At 35.0% G+C, this 27,298-nt stretch overlaps 1 protein-coding gene across 2 annotated transcripts in view; it reads left to right on the forward strand.

Annotated features, from left to right (window-relative positions):
* Positions 1-27,298, forward strand: part of LOC120626688 (zwei Ig domain protein zig-8-like) — a 194,139-nt gene that overhangs the window by 132,513 nt on the left and 34,328 nt on the right. For both annotated transcript variants that reach the window (XM_039894309.1, XM_039894318.1), the window contains exon 3: positions 24,775-24,908. In XM_039894309.1, coding sequence (XP_039750243.1) covers positions 24,775-24,908 — 134 coding nt within the window. The remainder of the gene's footprint in view (positions 1-24,774; positions 24,909-27,298) is intronic.

Here is a 27,298-nt window from a genome sequence, read left to right on the forward strand (position 1 = left end):
TTAATATTTTTACAGGGTGATTCCTTATGAAATATATTTATGAACCCTTCAACAGTATTTCGCAATTCCGTTACACGTTGTATATCATGGTCTAGGCCACCTGCCACCGGCCCTGATGCTGATGTGCATTACAGCTCCTTCAAATATAAAAGTTAGGTTAAGTACGGAAAACCCAATTGATTAACTAGTTCTACTTTGATTACGATTTTTAGTATTCGCATTAAAATAATTTTTTAAGTAATCACGTTTGCTGAATCTAGCACGTGCTGACGACAAAACTGATATTTATTTGAATAAAAATGTAGGTAGGTGAAATTATCCGGTAAACTAGAGCAGAGTAATACGCTGTAAAGTGCATGCTTTAATGGGTTTTCAACAATACCGTGGAATGTTCTCGACTGAATGTTAAGCTTTCATGCAAATGTAAACTAAAGTAGTAATCTACTATAATGCTTGAGAGGATCACTGCCAGTTGACATACTGAATGTAATGTTCTTAGTTTTTTTCGGTTTTGAATCGTTTTTTAACCTCCGACGCAAAAACGATGGTTTGTTTTAGGTTTCACGTGTCCGTGGGTGTGTAAATATGTCTGTCTGTGGCATCGTTGCATTGATTTTGTTTTTTATGCTCGAAAGGTGAGTGAGTCTGAAGTGTTTTTAAATATGTTAGATGAAAATCGGTCCAAGATGGCCGCTACCACGAAATGGCACATAACATATTTTTCCACAACTCCCTCAGTGTGAATATCAAATCAAAATGTTTTTATTGCATGCTTCTTACATTTTATGTTATGATTTCTTTTGTAAATTTCAAAAATATCCAATGCAAGACTCTTGCTAAAATGAGCATGTTTTTTAATTGGTCTTAACTTACACCTTGACTACGGGACATTTATACAAATCAAAATATATAAACGATTCCACGGATATCGGCAACCGGCCTGGTGTTGCTATGTCTGACATCCTTCTTATATATTTTCCAACTTGTTTTCAATGACCAACGGCAAACACTATCAGCATCAGTGGCGATGAGGAAAATGATGTATAGGGCTTAGCGATTCAACAACAGAATATACCACTACCTCCAGGTCATGAAGCAGAGCTTATAAACTGTAATTTCCCAGCTATTAGACCGCACCCCCTATTATGCTAGGCTTAAGACAGATGACCCGTATGTATTTCATTACCAGTGACATTATCGGAGTAAGTTTTCGCTTTTGAAATCCCGAAACCGTTCGCCTTGGCGGCACTAAATATTTGTGTTTGCATAGGTACAAAGGGCTCTGGTGATTTCTTGGGATGAAAAGTATGATACGTTCAACTCTTAGTTATTATTAAATGTGCCAAATTTTATCAAGACGCATTTTACGCAGGCCGTAGTTGAGCCAAAAAACATAGGTAACAAACGTAAATACGCACATTCTTATTCATTTTATTAGTATGGATGGAAGTATGGATTAGTGTACAGTATGTTAGTCTTTGTTCGCTCCCTGTAGCTTAAACGATTTGTTGGATTTTCATGAATAAGTTATCAATCATCTTATTCTTTTGAATTAAGCTTACATTGCGACTACAACTCATTTTTTTGTGAAGGCCGCCATTATGAATACGGGGTAAATTAGCGGTAAAGTATACACACATTTCGTATTGAGATTATCCGCTCAATTTATTCCTACATTCGAATGAAAATAAATGTGAAGCACCTACATAATATCGACACTAGCATGTTTTAAACTAAAAATTCCAAAAATAATGCAATTTCAAAAAATCATTGGTGCACCCAACCAAAAAAGAAGATGTAAGATTATATGACGAGCGTAAAAGATTTATTTAATTAGTCAGGTTAGTCTTTATATATGGTCTTAGTTAACAACTAATAAACTAATTAGTTGAACTTTCATTTAACTAATGGACTATTATTCTTTTGATTTAATACACTCATCTTTTCTTTAATATTTTTATCTTCTCTTTAAACTACAACCACTAACTACTTCGAACAACTTCGAAAGGGGTCATATGTCATAGTGGCAGAACTCCAGAGCAACCCATCTTTTAAATATGATGTTTTCATATTATTACAATGATTTCTTTGATGTTTTATAAACATTATATTTTATCCCATGAACCAATTTACTACCAATTTATAAGTACACACTTGAATTGTTTAAAAGAAATGAAATAATATAGTATTTAAGTATGTACTTAACTTTAGTATTTCGGCCAGCGTGACGGCCTCAGTAACCCACGTGAATAATCAACTGTTTGCTGATAATGACGAGACTGTCGTTTGTTTGACAAGGCACACTAGTTTGATACTTTTCGACATTACGTGGTTTACTAATTTCCACAAATCGTTAATTTTAAAGTATAATGGTACTTTGGTGTCATGACAATTGTGTGTAATAAATATTAATACTTTAAGTATATTAACATCATTGTATGATGACTTTATCAACAATGGTTTTATATTAGTTTCACTTACTCTAAATACTATTTTTAAAATATAATTAGGTACTCAACTGTATAATGACAGTTGTGTATTAACAGTGGTATAGTCAGTGGCGTGCATAGAGGGTATGCACAGGGTATGCAGATGATATAAAATGAAGTAAATCTGCAGTAAGAGTTAAAATAAAACTTAAGCATAGGCATTGTGAGAGTTATAAAAGCCTATCCTTAAGTATTTATAACTCGTACTGGAGATTTCCTTCATTTTGTATCATCTGCATACCCTGTACATACCCTCTATGCACGCCACTGGGTATAGTGACACCTTTATTAATTCTTCAAGTACAGTGACATCATTGTATGTTGACTAATAACAATGGTCTGTATATTTAATGAGAGGATATTAATATTAACTTTAAATATACTTTTACAATAAATCATAATTAAATATGATAACTATCAAGTTGTTATTTTCATTATATTTGAACACGGCCATACTGACACGTACTTCGTCCCGAAGGACATAGGGTGTTCCTAACAAGCGCGATCTTAAACTCAACGAATGACTATTAACACTGAAGTAATTTCAATAACGTGATGAGTGGTGACGGATACTCAAGCGTGCTGCAACACTTAAATGACGACCACGACCGCTCTAAGAAGAGAAAACCGACTGAGGATTTGAATACGTAATGGAAGTTCCCAGTTTATTAAAAATCGCACTGATTGAAAACTTATTATGGTTCTCTTTTTTTTAAACCTGTTGTTTACCTAAAGTAAGCGACATCGTCTTGAAAACGGCAAAGAATTCCCCTTGCTTCAGTCAAAGGAATAACACATCCGTTTAAATCTAAGCAGCTTAGTTGCGACTGGGTCAAGTGTCGTGGGGTTTCCTGCTTAAACCAGTTACATTAATAATTATACTCTCGACGTTCCCGTGGATTGCATTTGGAGATGAGTGATACGAGTGCTTTTGCTTAACTTCCTTAAAAGTTTTTTGACTATTTGACGATTTCTACTTCATACATTCTTAACATTTTTGTGTTCAATTCGAAAACAAAATTCTTGGTATTGGTAAACGATGTGACTGTTTTGCATGTGTGTGTGGCCTTAACCACTGCTTCTACAACTCAAATAACACTATTAAATTTACTTTCTAAAGTTATCGACTCAATCATCATCTTCAACATCTGAACCAATTTTAATCACGATTTGTTTTTATTTTGGAGGGTATTATCGAGTGTCTAATATGCCATTGACTTTTCATTCGTATTTTATGAGTTTCCGCATTGTTATTCCGCATGATTACAGGGCACTGCTCACTAAACAAACACCATTCCATTTTAGGTATAACTGACAGTCCTCTCCGCAGAGCATGCATGGAGACGGAAGAAACACCGATACACGTAATGCTCCAATGCAATGGAGTAGCAGAACAACGCGCAGCACACCTTGGCTCCTCAGCAACACTCCATGAAGCACTCGACGACCTGGGCGCCTGCTAAGCTTCTGGAGTGAGCTAGGCTGGCTGGAGTGATCCAGCGGTGAGCCGCATCAGTGGCTATACGTACAACGGACGGTTCCAGACCAACCAAGTACGGAAAAGGCCCAGGAACAGAAGAAAAATAAGAAGAAGAGTTTCCGCAGAGATAGACGATACTAGGAAACAGGATTGTTAAAAAACAGCAAATTTATAGTTGTTATAAGTACTTAATTAAAGTTTTATGAATTTCTAGCACTGTAGCACATCGGTTGCATTTTAGACACACCAATGGCTGCACAGATGTAGGTTTAAGGGTAGTAGTCGTGACACAGCCCGTGCAGGAAAGTAATAACGCCAGGCTTATTTTTGCCACCAAGCAGTATTGTTGAGTTCTGGTCTGAAAGGTGTGGCTTCCTGTGTAGGCACATGAGGCTTGACACCTGCGCCTCAGTTTGATAGACACTGATCGGTATTTTGTTGCTCTGTTTATATGTGACGTGGAGCTTATATGGGTGAAGTTGTTCAGCAAATTACAACGTTAACATACTATTTCATATAAGTAACTATATGTATGTGAACGGTATACATTTTTGCCCATAGAAGTGTGAGGAAACCTTAAAATAAATTTTACTGTAGTGCAAGTTAAAAAAAACCCTCGCCTGCAACTAAGCTGCTTAGCTACGAGCAAGTCAAGCGGAGTGCGGTTTACTTGGTAAGCCTGTTACATTAATAATAAATGCGGTACTCTCGAGGATTGTGTTGCAAGGAAGATTTTTATACAAAATAATATTGCAAGGATTCAGTTTTAAACAAGTAAGTTAGGAAACTCTTTCAAGAAAATAAAAATCTAGGTAAAGGAACAAAATTCAAAAATAATTAATTTCAAGCAGGCCTAGTTATAAACTAGCACTTTAAATGTTTTTAGAGACTACCACCGGTTCGGAAAGCAGATTCCACTGAGTAGAGCCGGCAAGAAACTCAGCAGATTGCTCTTTTCCAACATTCATTTTATAGTTTAACGATCTTAAGAATTTTTCTGTTTTGTGAGAGATGAGAGCGGAGAACATAAACTAAGCTTTATGATTACCGCTCGATTACAGGCTGCTACTGCTTCAACTAGCTAAATCAGCTTTTTACAAAACGTCTATAGTTTTGTGTGACCCCGATTCCATTTCTCACGAGGTATCGTGTTCTAAAGTGCTATGTCTTGTTTACTCTTTTATATGGATGCGAAACTTGGATTTTGAAGAAGGAAAGTTGTAGAGTAGAGTTATTGCGTTTGAGATATGATTATTACGAAAAATGTTAATAAAATCATGGAGAAAATTCATCGCAAACGCTCAAGTGTAACAAAGGTCCAAAAGCCAACGAAAACAGATGACAAACCGTCTTACAAACGAAGGTTTCGATTCTCGGTCAACTATAGAGACGAGTTTCCAAGATTGATAAGGATCAAGATCCCTTCAAGGGAAGGGAAAATTACCGGGAAAAGAGCACCTGGGAGACAGAGGGAGAATTGGTTCGATGATATGAGCGAGTGGACTGGACATACCTATTCGAAACTGAAGAATATGGCACAATAATTTTTATCTTATGTCGATAAAAATGTGGACAATTCTGAATTTATTTTATTGAAAATTTTACGTTATGTTCAACTTATAGCTGTAAAAGTCATGTCCGCTCTGAATGGTACCAAGAATGCTGGCATAACCACGCTGAACAGCCAAGTTAATCCGTTGCGCAAGAAATAAGCCAGCCCTTGTGTCACCAGATGATGCAATCAACATCGATGTTACGTCTCAAAAGAAGTTTTTCTCTAATTGATTGACGCCATTTTGGCGCTGTAAGTGTATAGCTTTAATACGAGTGTCCAAGGAACTAAAACTAATTAACGAGTAATACATCCAATGCCGAACTTACGACTTATTTGGATAAGCACTCAGGCCACGATGTTTAAATTCTGTGAATTCCGACGTTTTTGTTTTAATTTTAACTATAGAGGTCATAACCTAATGTCATACTGGCCACGCGGATTCCATAGGCTGACTGCACATAGTCAATATTACTGACAATACAAGTATTGACTATGGTTTTTACCATTACTTCACCTCTTCAATACACAGGCGATATTATTATCAATACAATAATCACAATATTGACAATAATATTGACGTGTGTGCGGGATGCCTCAGGACATTATTATATTGAGAATATTTTACTTATTATGATAAAATAACAAAAAATAATAATCATCATAAGTTTAGTGGCCTCAGAGTTTATCGATTAGATTTAATAAACTAAAAAAAAACCTGTCGGCTTTATAATAATAATTATAATTATAATTAATAGTATTTGATATTAGATTTCATCAAAATGTGAGTTACAACACTTAATAAAATTATTAAATTAAGTCTATAATAGTTTGGATTAATAGGAAAAATTATATGATACATATAGTTTTATTATGATTTCCATCACTTTAAATAGTTAAAATTATTAATCACTGACCAGTCCTTTTAGAATAGATAGATAGATAGATAGATTAAAGTCTTTATTACACAAATTAAAAGCGAAAACAAGAAATAACAAAACAATAAAAATATATATATAAGATGCGCAAAGGCGGTCTTATCGCTTTAATCGATCTCCCCCAAACAACCCTTTATGGTAGAGAATTAGGTTAGGGAAAACGGGATAGTGCAACCGGTGATACAATTAAGTTAAATGTATATAATTATAATATTAACATACATATTAATAAGCATACAAAAGAACATACATACACTATATCATAATAGATAAATAAAATTCTTTTAGTCGATTTTAACTAGATTAGATAGCAACTTGAGGGTTTGTATGTGTGTCTAATAATTGTGTTATTTTTGTGCGGCTATATAGATGTTAAAATTATTTATAAAGTTTCTACTCACTTAAGTAGAAAAATAAGCAGCTTACTTAAGGGTCAAGTGGGTACGGTTACAGAGTTAAGCCAGTTAAATTAATAACGTTAGTAGGAACACTCATAAGGCGTAAGACGTTGCACCATTCTCAGTAATTTATATAAAGATTAAATGGGTTAAAAATATCTAATCGCAAATCGAGGATGCAGATTGAAAACCAATTCATCGATGAATAAAATACATGCATATGAAATAAAAAAATATTAAACTAAATTGTAAGAGGGTTAATGAATAATACGCACTCGAATAAAAATATAGCTTTATCTGAGTGTCAAGTGGTGATTTATAATTAAGCAACAACATAATATACCCTCAAGTTTTTTTGTAATAGTAGAGCTTTTCGTAACACAGTTCGAAAACTGAACAGTGTCTCAACGACACAAATGAAATAACTAACCACGAATTCAGTGACGTCCTCTCTGGAGCAGCGCTGTGCTTTTAAGTGGGGAGGTTTGATCTCAAGCAGGGAAACTAATTTGGGTATTTATAATTTCTTAATTTTCTCTTGTTTGGTCCGGTGGAAGGCTGCAACCTTGGCTAGTTTCCACCCTACCGACAAAGACGTGCCGCTAAGCGATTTAGCGTTCCAATACGATGTCTTATAGAAACCGATTATGTGGTATGGTATTATTAAATTTAAGACTGCATCATCGTAGTGGTATATTTTTTTTTATTTCATTTTTATCTTATATATGTTACTATTTTAGATTAATGGACAACACCTTCAAAAATTTGGTTTCCTTTTAACTATTACATAGAATATAACGGGCATATTATATCTTTATACATTAACTGAAAACCTACAAAAGCACTACGTATGGAAACTGGTTTCTAGTTACTCGAGTCAAAGGAATACCATTTTCATTTAAAAGTTAAGTTTAGCATAGCAGCTTAGATACAGTAGGTAGTAAAGTAGGTACCTATTTATATGGGAACACTTTCCAAGCATACTATTAATGTTTACAACTGGAACGTATTAGTACACTAAAGTAGAGACCGTAAAGAGAAAATATCAATATATACTTTATCGTAAACCTCTGTATACAGTATTAATACCTATATATTTATGAACTAAAGCCATTGAAGTCTTAATGATGTTGAAATTACATATTTTTACTTTTCACTATTGATATAATTTTATTTGATACTAGATGTGCCGTGCGGCTTCGACCGCGTAAATTACGGGACGTAGTTTTTCAATAGTACTGGTTAATAATAATAGTATTTCAACATTTTGAAATAAACGACTGAGGTGCGGGCGTATAATATATCTGTTCTTGCTCTTGGAGCTTTAATAACACACTATTTGTAACCTTCAATCACGTAAACATTGCCAATAACATATGCCCGTCCCGAGAACATAATCCCGTTTTGCCTATATTAAATAACTGAATTCCCTACAAACGATTCGTATGCTAGTTACGAGGTTAACCCAGAAAATTCTTTAACTTTTTTTATTTAGTGCTAAAGTTCTAATAAATGTGGCAACACTTAATAATTCATTATCGTTAAAGCCTTAAGTGAGGGGCTTGCTGCTGTCCGCTGAGAAGTTCTGACCTCTATCTTTAATCACATTAATCAAATCTACACAAAATTTAGGAGTTACTAAACTGATAGTATGACCAATCCAATACAAAAATAATTAATTAAATAGTGTAACATTTGACGGAGTTAGGGCGTAAAACCAAACACTTTCATCTCCTCTCCCAAAGGTACTGAGGTGAATTTCGGCATAAAAATTATCCTATGTCTTACCTCTTAATATGGCATCAGATCGTGCAAATTAATTTCAATTCATTTAGCAGTTTCAGCGTGATGCGCGGCCATGATACGGACAGACGAACAAAAACAAAAAATCTGTTTTGGCTTCAGTATCGATTGTACATGGCCAACCAAATGTTTTTTTAAATATCTTCAATGTACATAATTCTTAACAGTTTTATTATAATATTATTTGATGTGTTTATATATTATATTAGACTAGCGGATCCCAGCGCCATCTGTCGGGCAGATTTGTGAATCTAAAACATCCAGGGTGCCACCCAAACGCATACAAAAAAAATTATTCAAATCGGTCCAGCCGATTAGGGGGAGATCAGTGACATACAAACGCACACAAGAAATATATATATAAAGACTAGTTGTACCCTGCCACGCTTCGCTGCGCCACATTTTTTATGGAATGGTTGAGAAACGAGAAACAAAACAAAGAATTTATTACATATAAGTTTAATTTTGCAACATTTATACAATATTTTTTTCGTTTTTCCACTGTCTGCGTAGATATAAAGACTCGTGGATATGTGACTGTTGCAATAAATAGATAAAAACAATCCTTGATGCGGATTATATATTATGCTAAAATTTCAGCTCGATCGGTGCAGAACTTTTTGAGTTTTTGAAGCGTACACAAATCAACAACATTTTTATATATATAGATAAGCGGTTAGATAAGCGGACGCTCCTCTTACTTTTGGGAGTTATGTGCGTTTTTTCAACTTAAGGGATTTCAAATATCAATTGATTTATCGGCGAAGGAAAACATCGTGATAAAACCTGCATGCCTGAGAGTAGTCCATAACGTTCTCAATGGTGTGTTAAGTGTAGCAATCCGCACTTGGCCAGCCTGGCGGACTAGGGCCCTGTAATATACCGGTGATATTGATGATGATAATGATGATAACATTGAATAGAATTTGGCGTCATTGTGAGAATATCTCTGAAAACTAGTAAGTTGTTTATTCCTTATACGTCACACCACACAGATTTTCTAAAATACGATTTTTTACGTATGATTTGCACTGTGATCGAAACATCTTCAGCAGATGTTCATTTAAAATGTATAACGGACATGTTCATGGGAAAGGAATAATAAAATAAAATAAAATTAGTCGTACGTATCTCTATCTGTTTTCCCCGACACGGTTGAATTTCTTTACGGCAACTACGCTCTTAACGCGGAAAAACTTAAATCGAATCAGTTAGATGAACAGATTTTTTCCTTTCAGGTAGTCATTTTTAGGTAGGTAGGTAGGGAAACAGGAAAACAGAAATATAACGTTTAACGTGGCAGATAATTGTGAAAGTTAGGTAATCAAAATACCGGATCTCTCACCGGACTCATCGAATCGACATCGTAAAAATATCTTGTAATTGAATAACCAAAATTAAGATTAAAGGGATTTTTTTTCGTTTTCTCAAAGGTTTTTTGTTCACTTTCTCTCTAAGGAACTCTAAAAAGCGTCTTCACAAAGCGGTACTACAAAATGGTTGCCAGACATCCGTACAAAAGGAATAAAACGCCAGAGGGAAATGAACCGTGTCGGAAAATAAGAAAAACACTTAAAATTAGCATCGCTCTTGTATTGTTTGTGAGAAGGAAATAAAGTTTAACGATATAAAACAGTTTGAATTTGGTTTAGATACATTTCATTAGAACTGGATGGGGACTTCACATAGACTTGTCAATTAAGATCGATTTAAAGAAGTTTTATTTGATGATTGGTTACTGTTTGACTGCAAAGACTTGTAATGTTAAAAAACTAGCCAGTCTGTAGATAAAAGCGCACAAATCTGGTTGTACCAGTTTATGTAATCCATACTTATAGTTTAGTTTATGAGTTGCATAACACTGGAATACGCGAAATCGTTTAAAGGCTAATTTAGTAAATTACAAAAATCCATATCTAACGAAAAGCGTAGTGTGCAAGGACCTTCAGCTCGTATGGCAGACGACATATTGGAAGTGGCTAAAATAAGTTGAGAAAGATGGAGAACCCTGCGTGTTGTCGGAGCGCTCATGGAAATACCTCAAAAAAATCAAAATTAATTTATTCGTGTAGACCTTATTATAGGCATTTATGAAGCGTTCATATGTATATAACATTTAACCACTAATGTTAGGTGATAACTATATTCGTTAAAACGTAAACCTTTTTAAATTAACTTATTTCCACCAAGCTAGTTCCAAACGCACCCTGGTCTAAGAAGAGCCCACAACAAACTTAGCTTACTTAGGTTTATTTTTTTTTGTTATCATTTCACAGCCGAATAAATATTTAGCTATGAAGTTACAGCAATTCATACCCAATCTTTTTCATCATACATGTATAGGATTTTTCTAAAAGCTTTTTCAATAAGTTAATATAAAATTAATTATGTTTAGCAGTGAACGTTTGTAGGCAGTTGATTGATATTGAATTGAACTGCAAGTACCAAGTCATTGACATATAAATCAATGACGTAGGTGTTTTCATTACACTCAAATAAGAACAAACATAAGTAGAAACATGAGCTATCTATTAAACTACTTAGTAATACTGCATAAACACTGTGCGGTTACCCACATTGCGATTAACTTATGGTCAGTCAAAAACTGAAGAAATATTATCATCGCCACTCTTGGGCAACAATCCGTTAATATCCATATTTAATACGAAAACATATGTATACCTAATAATATTTGGTAAGATATGTTATAATTTTTTTTTTGGTAATATGGCGTAATAACTATGGCAAAACCTGGTAACTTTTTTTACAAATCCTTTGAAGGTTGGTATATAGAAATGTAAGTATGGCAACCATTATGTTAAACAACTTTTTCCTGAAAGTTGTAGGTATGTTATCATACTTGAGTACTTACTAAACTCGTTCTATTATTAAGTTAACGATTTATTTATAGCATTATCTCCGTATATTTGACTACTTAAAATCCTCATAGTAATGCTCAATTCAAAACGGCCCAAATTTACAGCAAGCCATTCATTGACATACTCAAGACGCGGCAAGATGCCAGAATTTCTACTATTGTTATGCTTTTTGTGCCGTATTGTACTCGCATTCTACTCTACATAATACGACCTAGTAGTTATGATAGTAGAATAATAGGATTTCTCGAAAACTATACCAACTTCAGCATACTTTAATGGGTAATATATTCTTGAAAGTAATTATATATTAGTTAAATAAACGCTAATCATTGATCATACTATTCGTTAATCGGCCAATTTAATTTGTAAATTTTTGTTGTTGTTAATTAATTGTGATTCTAAAATGTTATAGCTATTGTTTTGGCGTAAGCTGTCACATCCGTTGCAGAATGGAATAACAGTGAAAAATATCAAAATTAATGACTTGAATGAGCCACGAACACAAAAGTTCCGGATTTAAAAATTATAACGATAGTCCACATTATACTATTATAGTAAGGTAGCAACGACTAAGACACCGGGAGGTATCTTTGAATCGTTCGAGTCCATGTAGGACTGCCGTGCATCGATAATGCAGTCGTATTTATATCGAAGTGCCCACCAAGTCCATGTCATGAACATTGGTTTTTAAGAATTTAAAAAAAAAATCCTAATCAATTTAATAAAATATTGTTTAATAGTTTATTTATTTACCCACTTTTGTAACACATATCATGAAAATCTGAATATTGGTGTACTCAGATAAGAGCACCAAAGTTTTCGCATGTTAGGTACTTGGATTTCATTATTTTTGTTACGTTATCGTCCTAACATAACTTGATATTACGGAGAAACACAAAATTGAAGTCTAAGTATACATAACCAGGGCCAGGGAGCACAGCAACACAATCTTTGAACATATCAGATTAGCTATTACCCGTAGCCCACCTACAGAACTTAAGCTTTCTCTCACGAAATCGGTTCAACGGGTCAGCCATAATCGAACAGTACACCTGTTTTGTTCCTTTAATTTTCACCATAAACTATGTTAGTATAAGTAAGTCACAAGTATATAATATTATAACAGTTGTGTTATAGATACGATATTATTTCGATTTATTGGTTAGCTGCATCTAGGCATAGAGCCGATCTTCACGTAATTTTTACCTAACAAAGATAGGTTGCAGATGGTTGTAAAAACTCTAAAAAAAGTAAACTCACATACCTTAGTAGAAGCTGGAAAAAAATTGTGTGAACCACGTAAACGTTTTACATACACGACGCAAAGCTAAGTAATTCCTAGTAAATACTAATACCTACGTAGTTAACGGCAACGCAATATAGTACGAAAAAAGTATCACATTTTATCTCGACAGTTAATTTGGATGTTTACGAGATAATTAAAAATTAATAATAGTAGAAGAGTGAAATTGCGTGCCACGGAATAAAACGGAGCGAAAATTAACCTGAAGAGGTTTTCAATATAAACAATATTGGAAACAACTTCAATTAAAAGTCAGGGCAAATTCATTTGTAAACGTTCTTTATTAATTATGCTTGTGTTATAAAAAGTCATTCTGTTTTCACGTATCGTTTGTAAAGTTAAAAGTACTTTACAAAAATAAGGCTCTCCACCCACTAGCTCCAAAATATGCTTAATTAATCACCATCATATCAACCTATAACCTATAACCAGCCCACTATAGGGCACGGGTCTCCTCCCACAATAAGAAGGGTTAAGGCCGTAGTCCACTACGCTGGCCCAGTGTGTAGGTGGACTCCACATGCCTTTGAAAACATTATGGGCAACTCTCAGGCATGCAGGTTTCCTCAAGATTTTTTCCTTCGCCGTTGTGATATTTTAATTGCTTAAAACGCGCATAACTTAGTATAGTGCGAGGTGCGTGCTGGGATTCGAACTCGGCCCACCAAAATTGGAACCGAAGTCTTAAGCACTGATACATCACCATTATTATTGTCATCATAACACAAGCTACGATTACTTTTGGCCTAGAAGTGATGTGTGTAGCGTCGTAGTTTATTTATTTATTTAACAAGCATGAGCCTCATACGAGATCTCACTAATACAAAAGCGGCCAATGATAAGAACTAATTAGAATTATCTAAATAATATAATAAAGACTGGAGACACAAAAACGGTATTGGTTGTTTGTTGCACATAGATCAAATAACTGTTGCTTGCTTGGTTTCCAAAATGAGATACAAGAAACAAATAGAGTGCAAATATAAAAAATATAAAGAATCTAGAAATTTTGACGACCTACCTGCCGCAGTGGTTAGTGCTAAAGTCCTTTAAGCGGAGGTCCCGGGTTTGATCCCCACTAAAAGCAATTTGCGACTTTATAATTTCAGAATTTCTCTGGTTTGAGTTGGTTTGTCCTTCCGACATAACTTGCCGCCAAGCGATATAGCGATTCTGTACGACGCCACTTAGAAATCGATTTATATAAGTTTAATATAACTGCCATATCCCTTACATTAGAATTCATTATCGCTTACCATCAGCTGTGATTGAAGTCAAGGTCTAACTTCTAGTAGGTAGTATAAAAATAGGCGCCAGGGTCGGCACAAACCTGGATATTATGAAAACGCTTATAAAAAATCGATGTCCAATTGGCAACCATCGGTCGAGATGATCATGTCCACTAAAGCTAAACAACGATGCAAAACTTGGAAGCTAGAACAACTTACCTTTTTCGAAGAAAAAGGTTACATAATTTCACAGCTCAGCGATGTAAGCAAAGCGAATGAGATGTGCAAAGTAGCAGTGTGTGAAAGATGCGCGAGGCATGCTTGAGCTACGCCGTAAAGTATTCAAGCGTCGCGTAAACACACATGCTCCTTACAGTCTTTCGTTTTTGAGGCACTATAATAGGGTAATAGGATGAATCGCAGGGTAAAAGCTTAACAAAGATTTGAAACATTTCAGAATATCAGAACAACAGTGTTTAAAAAGGGACTAAATATAAAAAAAAACATTGTTTGGTTTTGTTATAAAGGCACTTGAAATATGCCAAAGGTGGCACTGCAATATATTACAAATGCATGTACCACGCCCTCCGAGCCTTACGACCATAAATATCCAAAATATTTTCTAGTAAATTACGAGTAAATGTGTGAATGTTTGTGCGTGTGTGTCGATGTGGATGTCGTGTATTCGTCGAAACAGGCGTTACTTTGCGGAATTCCATGATATATTATGAAAATTAAGATTAATTTGCTGTACTCCGTGAAATGTAGGAGAATCTGTATGGTGTCATTTATAATTTCTTCAATCTTTATACTCCACACCAAACAGATCTCCGACAATGTACCCTCTACGCAAGTTTCACTCCGGAAACCGGAGCATCCTCAGGAGATTTTGATTTTACAATAAATTAAAAATAAATGTATTTGATATTCTAAGTTAAATTAAATTGATCAACAGCTTGGAATACAAAGATGATTCAATAATTTATTAACAGTTTACTGTCATATTTTGTGAAAATTCTGATAAATTTAATCAAATATCTAACAAAAACAAAGGCAAAACTTTTCCCAACATCAAAAGTTACTACTTTCACCATTGTTTTGTTTATCTCGTCCCAGCACTCATTATTGAATGTATAAAACTAACTTTGTACAAACAATACCGCATCCAACTTTGTGACATCTACCGACCCTTTTACACTGTAGGTTCCCTCATTTAGCTTAATTGCGCGACTTAAATCGCGCGGTTCACATCTCATTTAGCCGGTTTTTACGATTCCAGAGGTGTTTTAAAAGACCAACTCAAACATAATAGGCATTGTTTTTTGTGAGATTTATTTCCTGGGAAGGCGCGTTCTATACCGTTAAACTTTATCTAATGTATTTTGGGAACGTTTTTAAGGTTTTATCTAGGAGTTCTTTATTCTTAGTATTGGATATTTTGTGAGCTCACAATCACAGTGGTTTTCAGAATCGTAACACTGTAACCTTAGAGTAATATGGATCTAATAATTATTAACATAAAGCTTAAGTTTGTCTACACTTTAACAGCCGGCGTTCTAAGTGGAACGATTTTAAAATAAATATGAGTAGTAAACAATTTTTTGACTATTGCAAACCCGTCATCTTTTGTTAACTAATGACTGATAGGAAATCTATCTTTACCTTTTAACTAAGAAGTCATTAAAAGTCATATTTGTCCATATTGAAATAGACCATTAATAGAAAGTTGTAAGCAATGATGACAAACTCCAATAAGATGGATTCTAATATATATGTGTAACCCGTAATATGGGTTCATATATATACTCGTAGAACTCATTTTGACGGACGATTGGCGCAGTGAGCAGCGACCTTGCATTCTGAGTCCAAGGCCGTGGGTTCGATTTCCACAACTGGAAAATGGTTGTGTGATAAACATGATTTTTTTTCAGAGTCTGGGTGTTTATGTCTATTTTAAGTATTTATCTATATTATTTATAAAAATATTCAGCAGTCATCTTAGTACCCATATTATTTTATTATAAGTTTAACTGTTTAGTATTCATGTGTGTAAATGTAAATGAAAACATCGTAAGGAAACCTGCATGCCTGAGAGTTCTACATAATGTTCTCAAAGGTGTGTGGAGTCCACCAATCTGCACTGGGCCAGCGTGGTGGTCTACGGCCTTAACCCCTTTTTCATTGTGGGAGGAGACCCGTGCTCTGTAGTGGGCCGGTAATGGGTTGATGTGATGATGATGATGTGTTTATGTATTTCGGCTTTCTTTTCGTACCTCTTAATAATAAAATTCGATCAGAATGCGGGGTTTTATTTGAAGTTCTTTTTGAAAAACTGCTTAGAACTTCTTAATATTTGAAAATATTTGTAATTGTGTCACAAAGTAAGTAAACATGATTTCTGCATAGCAGTAGTTCAGGGGATCAGGAAATGCCAAAGGCGTACACGCCAAAACATAATAATCCTAATACCAACTGCAATAATTAGCTTGAAACTGCTAAGCTATGCGTCAGGCGTAAATCTTGCGATCATTGCTGTCAAACATCACTTTTGCATACAAAAAAATACATAAGTTATATTTCACAGCAAAGATTAACGCCTATTGAAAGCTGTCGTGAGATACGTATCAATCACCCTTCGGTTGTCTTAATACAAAGTGCTTAATTTGACAGTGCTATTTTATAAATTTAAAATGCATATAAAAAAATTCGGAACCGACTGGCCACTAAGCTACGGCTCTCCAACAAGTTTTGTATGGAGGTGAAAGGTCACAAGTCAACAATTCTCAAAATGGTTACTGTAACGTAGAACCCAACTCCTCGATAAAATACAGTAGATTTATCTTACAGTCAACAGATGTACTTATAGGCCGGCTCGGAGAGTTGGTTTTCAGGATGGGTTTTCTAATTTTATTACTTGTTACAACACTTTTACGTTAAAAAGGGTCGCGCAGTCCCCAAAATACACGTCAATATACGTCCTTCCGCGTACCCATATTAGAACTCCGATGGTGTCAAGAGCGGGATAATTTCTTAATCAAGTCACCTTTGTTTCCGCTAATCGTATCATTTGCCATTCCATTTGGGCTCAGGTACAAACGGAATTCCAAAAAACATTAACCCGTAAATGTTTTACAAACGCGTATGTTAAAATTTATTTTCAGATTTACCTTTCGCACCGCAGCTTTGTCACATTGTTTATGTATAACGCGGTATCTGAATTACCTTTAGAATTTTATAGTGCCAATAACGAATACGAAATTGGACACAATTTTATGTGATACACTTTACTACCAAATGCGGTGATAGTCTAGTGGTTTATGCCTCGGCTTCCCTTTCGGGTGGACCGAGTTCGGCTTTTGGCTAGTACTGCCAATGTCATTTCCGAAAAACCCCAAATCCACATGGTGATGACTTTACCAAAAAATAAGTCACTTTAATTTGGCATAACTAACTAGTCCGGCCATAATGCCGGAAATGCACATTTAAAACGCTGTCCTATACTATGCGTATTATATATATATATATATATACCTACTACGACAATACACTCATCGCCATTTAGCCCCAAAGTAAGCGTAGCTTGCGTTATGGGTACTAAGATAGGTGATGAATATTTTTATGAATATAATACACATTTATTCTTATTATATACAGATAAACACCCAGCACTGAAAACCATTCATGTTCATCACAAAAACATTTTTCCAGTTGTGTGAATAGACGGCCTTGGACTTAGAAAGCAGGTTTGCTACCCACTGCACCAATGGGCCGTCTAAATAATTTGTATCTAATATTAATTTATATCCTCTAAAAACAAAAACATACACATGCTTCCTTCGTTTCGACCCTGACAAGTCTCAATGTCGTAACTTAAACGCATTAGCAAAATGTGTTCGTGTTTCAGGTAAAACTTTGCAATTATTATGAATTAGCGAAATCTGCGTAGAAGACGTACTTTTGAAGATTTGGGTGAAATTGTAAATAACACCCTACAGATTTCACGCATCTTTCGTACTAACATTATAAATGCGGAAGTGTTTTTGTTTGTTAGTGTGTCCTTCCTTAAAGCCCTATCTAAGCAACTGTTCGTCTTAATTATTTGTATAGAATTAGTTGCAAGGACGGAGAGTAACATAGGCGACTTTTGATCCTGGAAAAATATAAATTTTCCAAGGTTGGTTTACAGAAACATTCGTATTTTTACATTAAATATTGTCTTTCCTTCACGCCCTATCTAAGAGAGATGATGCAGTCTTAGATGGTAACTGGCAGTTAAATTAAACTCATACCCCTAATTGGCTTCTACGCCACATCTTACGGGCTTATTCGGGCTCATACGGGTGATTCAATTGTACGAAAATCTAAAATTTTGTTGAGTGAAAATTAGTTTTCCGATAACAAACTGTCTATTAGTGTTCCAAATTTAATAAGTTTTATTATGTCCATGTCTTTGATTATGTAGAAATATTTAAATAAACTAAATTTAACTATATAATGCGTTATAATAAAAAAATTAATATATTAAATACCTTTTTGCTATTGATAGTGTCGTTCTTTCTGCAAACGTAGAATAAGGCGAAAGGTAAAATTTTTGAAAATATTTTTATCTTGTAAAGCCAAAGTGTAGCTTCTAACGCATGTACAGACACTGTGCTCACCGCTGCGCCAGGTAGGTTGTCAATAACATTCACTGCGGAACACCGCGGGGCTCATCTAGAGTCATATAAAGCGAAATTTTCATTGTGTTAATGAGAATTACAGAGAGCTTAACATACTTTGTGAAACATTAGGGAAAAGCAAAGGCCGAAGTCGGCCCTCCGTCCTCTCAAACTTAGGTCAACTAGGCCACGCCATTCTCGTAATGGTTAAAATAGTAAGGCAGAATTTCTTCAAACGTAACCGTAAAATTAATTTTCTTTCATCTCGCATTCATTCACTATGCCTTACATAAGAGAGTAGGCTGTGGCTGTATTTCATGCGCTTAACGTATAGCTAAATTCAAAGGTAAATTGCGTCATGCTAACTAATGAGTCTATTACCATACTCGTAATTACAGCCCACTTTGCAAGTGTGTCGCATTACGGGGCAATGTTGGGTCATTCCCTAGCTTTCAGTATAATTTATCAAAAATAGCGTAGGTACACAGGCCGCTTGGTTTTCACGGTTACCATTTTTTTGCATAAAATTATGATTATGATCCCTAGATGTTGACGTTATTGTAGCCGATACTTCATCAAATTTGTATGGGCTATCAAATAATTCCCTTCTAGTTATTATGTTCGGCACCTAGGTAATGATTTGACGGGACGTGATGATAGCAATCGGCCTCAATCAGTCCTTTAACAATACAACCTTCGAGTTCCGATAAGCGAGCAGAGTAATAGTCTCTACGAATAATATGAACTCTATACTAATTAGCCGCATTGGGTAGAAGCTCGACTTCGCTTTCGGGAGTCGAGTTCGAATCCCAGCCTCTTGCTTTTCTAAGTTACGTGCGTTTTAAGTAATTAAAATATCACTTGCTTCAACAGTGAAGGAAACACCGTAAGAAAACCTGCATGTCTGAGAGTTCTACATAATGGTCTCAAAGGTGTGTGGAGTTTACCAATCCGTACTGGGCTAGCGTGGTGGCCTACGGCCCTAACCCCTTTTCATTGTGGGAGGAGACTCGTACTCTGTAGTGGGCCGGTAATCGGTTGATGTGATGATGATGAATCAACGAATTATTTATTAGAACTTATATTGACGTAGTTGCGGAGAAGCGCTAGTAGCTTATAGAAATATTAATTTAGAAGTTATTACGCTCTAACAACAGGTATTTTTGAGTCGTTGGTAGCCACAATGGCACAAGACTTTGAAATTTAGAATGTATTACAAAATAACTGCTTTTTTTATTACAAGTTGGCTCTTAACTGCTTATATCTCGATGGTAACTGATGATGCAGTTTAAGATGGTAGCGGAAGTTAGGAGTAGGAGTATAGCAGTTATATTAAAACCATAACCCTAATCAGTTTCTACGTGACATCGATCCAGAACGTTAAATCGCTTGGTGGCACGTCTTTTTAGGGTGGTAATTAACTACCGCCTAAGAGCCTCCCACCAGAACAGTTCAAAGAAAATTTAGAAATTATAAATTTCCAAATTTCCAAATTTCCCCTGCAAAGGATCGAACCCGGACCGTCCTACTTATAAGACACAGCGCTCACCACTGAACCAGATAGTTTTTCAAAAATATGCCCGACGTCTATCGGTTGACCTGATAACTCTGACAGGCGGACAAAATCAATTTAACTTAAGAAAGCTCTATGGCCTAGCGAATAATCTGTGAGTGTGTGTTACTAAATCTCGCATCAACTGATTTAAACTAAATTCGGTACACGATGTCGTCATTTCATTGAGGATATTATTATTATTATTATTATTATTATTAAACTCTTTATTTGTATACCACAACATTAACATATTTAAAATATAACAAAAACAGAAACATATCGAAAGAAGTAGTAATACAAAAGGCGGCCTTATCGCTTAATAGCGATCTCTGCCAGGCAACCTTAGAATTAGGAAAAAAAAAGAAGAGGAGAATAGACTGCTGGTGGTACAAATATTAAAATACATACATGCGAATAACTACATGCTAATACATAAACTAGTGTACACAAAAAGATAAAAAGTAAATAATATAATTAATAAATAAAAATAAACTAATATATATAATAACAACACTTACATAATGAATTATACATCCCGGGTAAAGATTTTTAGATGTGGGTTTGCATCAAAATGATACCAAAATATTGAGCGACGGTGACACTATATTATCCGAAGTTGTTTGGCATCTGTCCATGCCTTGAAATGTCGAGGGAGGGCGGCTATAGTTTCCTGTAACATATTCCGGTTGACAGCTAATCTTTTCCGATATACCGGTCAGGGAGCTATTTATAAAGCTGCTTAGTTACTATGACTTCATATAGCATATTCCTAACCATAATATTATTAAATAATATGTGGTATGAATAAATAAAATCTGTTCCCAGCATACTTTTAAGCCCCAATTTATGTAGAGTAGTCAACTCTCGTTACAACTAGGGATGTTTCTATACAACGAGGAAGGTCTAAAACATGCGATCTATGGTCTATTACTCTCTTTGTTCCACAACTCTCTTTCGTATCAGGGTAGTTTAAAGTCCCATCACGCTGTTTCAATACGGGTTGGTGGGCTGTGAAGATTATTATTATCACTTTTAGTGTTAATAAACATGACTGATGACATAGCGTGCTATCATAACCTAACTTAGGTCTGGTATCTACTAAAAATTCTTAACGGAATAATTCACTCATCAGTTGCTCATAAAAAATTCAACTGCTATATTAAATGCCTCTCTCAACGGGTGAATTCATAATCACCACGCCGGGCAGACGGGTCGGTGATCGCAGTAGATGGTAGAAGTAGAAAAGAGAACGCTGGCAAATATACCTCAACACTTAATAATATTTGGAAAATCTTATAGGTATGTTAACAGAATAATTCATAATTACAATAAATATTTGAGCGAACTTACTTGAATACGTTATCAGATAATGAAGAGGTCAGAAAATCGAGGTCAATTTACTATTCTGGCCGAACACTGCACGAATTTTCACATTCTAAAATATCACCATATTTTAGGTGAACAAGAACTTCAACGAGACCTTTCTGAAAGTAAAAGGTCAAACATAAAACAGTTTATTCATAACCACTGAAAACCGTAATATGCGTCTAAATTGAGAATTTTGTTAGCAAAACCCTTTAACAGGGACACTCATTCAATAAACTATTATACTCGACTACAGCCGTGTTTCGCAAGTTTATAACTATTTACAGAAGATTTAGGAACGACTGCTCACGCCATAAAATAATACATAAGATATACGAAATCACCACCTTGTACATTTCTTTGTCGTCATTCCTCTAACGTGGTGGTCATGAGAATTTCGCGCAATGTGAATAAATGCATCTGTAGTGGCATACTTCATGCTTTATAGTATCACATCAACCGATAGACGTCCACTGCTGGACATAGGTCTTTTGTAGGGAGTTCCAAGTTCCACGATTCTGAGCCGATTGGATCCAACGGCTACCTGCGACGCGCTTAATGTCGTCTGTCCACCTCGTTGGGGGTCGACCAACGCTGCGCTTACCAGTACGGGGCTGCTATTCCAGCACCTTGGGACCCCAACGTCCATCCTTTCTCCGAACTATGTGCCCGGCCCATTGCCACTTAAGCTTCGCGACTCGTTGAGCTATGTCGGTAACTTTGGTTCTTCTACGAATCTCCACATTTCTGATTCGATCGCGTAGAGATACTCCGAGCATAGCTCTCTCCATCGCTCGCTGAGTGACTCTAAGCCGTCTTATGAGGCCCATCTCATGCATCTGTAGTGGCATACTTCATGCTTTATAGTATGCTTGATGAATTGTGCCTAAGGTTCGGTCTAGTTATTAGTGTTGCGAAAACCCAAGTAGTAAAATAACCGTCACATGGAACGACATTAGATCCAACGTCAGTCACTCTAGGCAGTAAGACAATTGAGGAGGTTTCATAATTACGAAACCTTGGGTGCCCAATTCGCAATGATAATCGTCTGAAAAACGATAACTCCTCACGTAGATAAGTTTGGGACACTCACGATATTCGGTTGCATACATAAATAGCTGTCTACAAAGCAATTATACTCCCTATTTTGCTTTATGTAACTGAGACATGGTGTCTACAAAGGAGATATATGGCGGCTAGACTTCTATCACATGTGGCGGTTACGCTCCATTTTGGGTATTTAATGGCAATATCGAGTGCCCAAGTCTGAAGTACTGTGGAGGGCAAAGTTAAGTAGAATACAGGCTATGCTTATGAAATGTCAGCTGTGGTGGTGCATGAATGAATCTAGATTTCCTAAGGGCGTATTCTACTCAGAGCTTAAGGAAGAAACGAAAATCTGGTTGTTTGCCTACAGGGATATTATATATATATATATATATATATATATATATATATATAATATCCCTATATATATATATATATATATATATATATATATATATATATATATATATATATATATATATATAATATCACAGATACAAACTAAAAAAATCTCTGTATCTTAAATTGTTAAAAGTTACTATAAAAAATACCCAGTTCGATATTTAGTTAGCTTATAATATTTAAGAAATAGTTTCTTCGATTTCTTTGCAAGTTATAACATACTTTTTTATATGAGCGTAAAAAACCCCTATATCTCCATTTATTTGACCACCAAATTTTATTTCGAAAAATATGGTACAAATACAGATCTTAAGAATATATAAAGTTAAATTCATATTTTGTCGTTACGGACGTCTAAATATTTATAATTAAAAAAAGAAACATAAGCTACTATTTTACAATTAAACAATTAGAATCATAAAACTAATATACTTTTTTTCCTTATAAGTAGGAGATCCCGGTTTCGATCCCAGTAGAGGCAATTTGGAAATATTAAATATCTTGTCTAGTTAGAGACTTCGGCAGTGGCTAGTTAGCACCCTACTGACAAACACGTGCTACCAAGCGATTCAGCGTCCCATAACGATGACGCGTCGAAACTGATTAGGAGTAGGTATGGGTTTAACATACCGTTAGGTATTATTTTAGGCAAGCGCTAACTTATAGAGGAATAAAAGTCCACATATTTAAACGGATTTTCTATATCGTACAAACATATCTTTTATTAATATTAAACGAAATAAAACAGTTTACCAACACTTAAATGTTAAATGGGAGCGTTAGACCCCAGACTTATTATGAGTAGGACACTTGCCTGTAAGATGTAACCCTCATTGCTGTGAACAATATGTTGTAGACCTGCATAATTTCTTAATCAACTCACCTTTGTTTACGCTAATTATATCATTTGCCATTCCTTTTGAGCTCAATGACAAACAGAATTCCATAAACATTAGCCCGTGAATGGATTTCAAACATATACGGAAAATTATTTTAGATATATCTGTGTATCTTCAATATCTTTACGTAATGTTTAAGACGATATATCTCGCCAATGAAGTGTTGCAGGATTAAATCTTTTCAAAAAAGTTAGTACTTGTAATGTTTATTACACTCAGAGTTGCAATATATATGAAATAGTAATTCGGCCCCATTTAACCAAGAACAGTCAAGATTAAGATCTGGCAATAAAAGACAACTTTACTTTTACCGACAATTATACTAGGATTTTTTAAAATTTAATTCGATTCTATATAATTCAAATACGTCAATTGGATGTTACGACTTTCTACAATGCATAAGTATTTAGAGAATATATCTATATACTCGTATATAGATAATATAATTAAACGAAAGGACGTAGAAAGTTCTATTTCACCCAAGTTGACTCTAAGACCTCGCCTCGCTCGGTCAATAAACTACTGCAAATAAAAATTAATGTACGAAAATGTAGTTCGTTAGCCATTTAAACAGTAGAAACTGAAAAGTGGAATGAGTTTATTACTTAAAGTTTTCCTTTTAACTCCATAGTCATACATCAGAGCAGCGCGACTCTCATTTAGTTATATTTTCATGCGCTCAAATAGTTAAAATTTAAAGGCAAATTTTCAAAGCAAAATTACGCTATGTAAACTAATGAGTCTATTAACATAATTACAGCGTTGTTCACATTGCAGGCACGGCGCATTACGGAGAGGACAGCGTGGGGTCATTCCCTTACTTCGAGTACAATGTGCCGAGGAATGTGACTACGGTGGTCGGGCAGACCGCCTTCCTGCATTGTAGAGTTGAACAGCTTGGCGATAAAGCGGTAAGATTTTTATTTTAAATAGTTAATATTGGTGTGAGTCTTTCACGCCTCTGTACTACAAAGTTTTGTTCGTCGGCCGACCGGCACAGTGAGCAGCGACCCTGCTTTTTAGTGTCTTGGGTGTTTATCGGTATATTATAAGTATTTACGTATATTATTCATAAAATTATTCATCAGTCATCTTAGTACCCATAACACAATGTACGCTTACTTTGGGGCTAGATGGCGATGTGTGTATTGCCGTAGTATATTTATTAATTCATATAAAAAAGAAGTTTAAAAGCTTGGCATAAAACTGCACGGTCGGGGCTGCTTCTAGTTATTTACACTTTTCTGCATTACAGAATTTGTCAGCTTAGCGATAAAACGTTAATATTTAAGGAGCTTCTACTTTTAACGCTTTCTGTTATTGTAGGATTGAAAGTCTCTTTTAAAGGCGGTAGCATTGTAGTGCTTTCTCAGAATAGAACTGAATCTAAAAATGAATTATTTACTTGTATGTATAACAAAAAAAAAATACAAGAAGGCATGTCTGATAGCAGATTAATTTCGTTATAACTAAAACAGTATTTGATATGAGTAACTGTGCACTAGATCCCAGTTTAGTTTTTCGAAGTCCGAGCGTTTGAACATCTTCTTCAGAGTAATATATTCACGTACCAATGTACCTAACAGTCGTATTATTTGTATGAACGCTCATTCAATATGTCCGAACCGATTCCGAGCAGTCACGTACTTCTAGGAATGGGATTGAATAGAAGTGCACTACCGACATCCGAATCCAGTCTGAGTTTTCTTGATCTCTATTTACATCATTATCGAAAAGCCAAGCGATTTAGCGTTACTATATAGCGTTATTATATATATATATATATATATATATATATATTATATATATATATATATTTATATATATATATATATATAATAAGTTGTCGTAACGTAGGTAGGTATGTACTTTAACGGCCGAACGAAAACCTTTTACCCCGCAACCATCTTTAAATAAACTAGCTAAACATGACAAAATAGAATTTGATTTCCAAGAAATATATTTCACACTTATTTAGACTTTAAACTGTAAAGTTCTTTTAATATTTCTCTCTATAAATTAACGTTTATTAAATATTTAAGAATAAACCGGTACTAGTAAAAAGGCTGTAGTTCGAAGGCTTTTTTGACGGTCGAAAGACACATCTTCTTTAAATCGATGCTTCATAGCCCTGATAAACTGTCAACATAGAGTGTTAGAAATATTACTCACCGCCGCTCCTAGTCCAGATTTTGTACGAGTCCGGTATCGGGGAGTGCTTCCTGGCCTCCTGCGCCACCCTGCAAAAATAAAAAAATTACTATTTACTAGAAAATTTTCGGAATTTTTCCGGCGAATTTTTTCGAGTTATCTGAAAAGGCTTCCTATTCTATAAGGTTACTTAATATCATACCTTAGAAGTTCTGCCAAGGGCGGGCGAGGTGAAGCGGTAGGTCGTAACATGAATGTTTATTTAGGCTTTATATATCGGAACTTGTTTTTGTGTTGTTGGCGAATGATGTTGTAAGGAAGCGCTTGGTATTAATAATACAAACAAACTTAGGGAAGATTAGATGGACAACCAAAACACTCTTTCTTTGAAAAGATACTTTATCAGAAGAACCGACAGATAATTGCTCCAGTTTAAACTTTTTTAACCTTATTAAGACAGCTACTTTAATTAGGCTAATGAGGAGTAAGTAAAATCAAGTTAAATTAATAAGTGCCTATAGGTATAGTTATACAACCTTGCTCTTTATGAATACAGCAATATTGATTGTGAGCTATTTTCAGTGAGGCATTGAAGCACTGCCTATATAGCCGGTTCAAAGGCAGAGTCGAATATAATAGAATACACATACCTATTCTGTTATATAATAATAATAATATGTACATTGAAATGTAAAAAGCTTTGTATAAACAGGTTTTTTATTACATATTTCATGAACAATATTTGTAAAACTAGCCAACTCACATTGTAAATATTGTCCGTTAATATAAAAAAGCTGTTGTTGTATTACATTAGATTACAGTTTTAACTCGCAGTTTCACTCACTACTACGTGTCGTTGGTGATAAAATATATATTTCTTTTAATTATCAGGCTATACAATTATCTATTTTAATTGGAAATAGGTATAGTTCGTGAGATTAGCGCATTGATATTACTAGAGGTATAGAAACATTCATCAATCATCATCAGTAGCGTGGAACTGTCCACTGCTGGACTCAAGGCCTCTCGCAACTTGAGGGGTTGCCCATAATCACAATTAGGCTGGGCAGACGGGTCGGTGATCGCAGTAGATGGCATTGTTAGCACGAGGACGCTATTGCACGTTCTTCGACATCACTGTTGCCATCTT

The sequence above is a fragment of the Pararge aegeria genome, chromosome 1 (genome assembly GCF_905163445.1).
Source record: "Pararge aegeria chromosome 1, ilParAegt1.1, whole genome shotgun sequence".
Lineage (NCBI taxonomy): Eukaryota > Metazoa > Arthropoda > Insecta > Lepidoptera > Nymphalidae > Pararge > Pararge aegeria.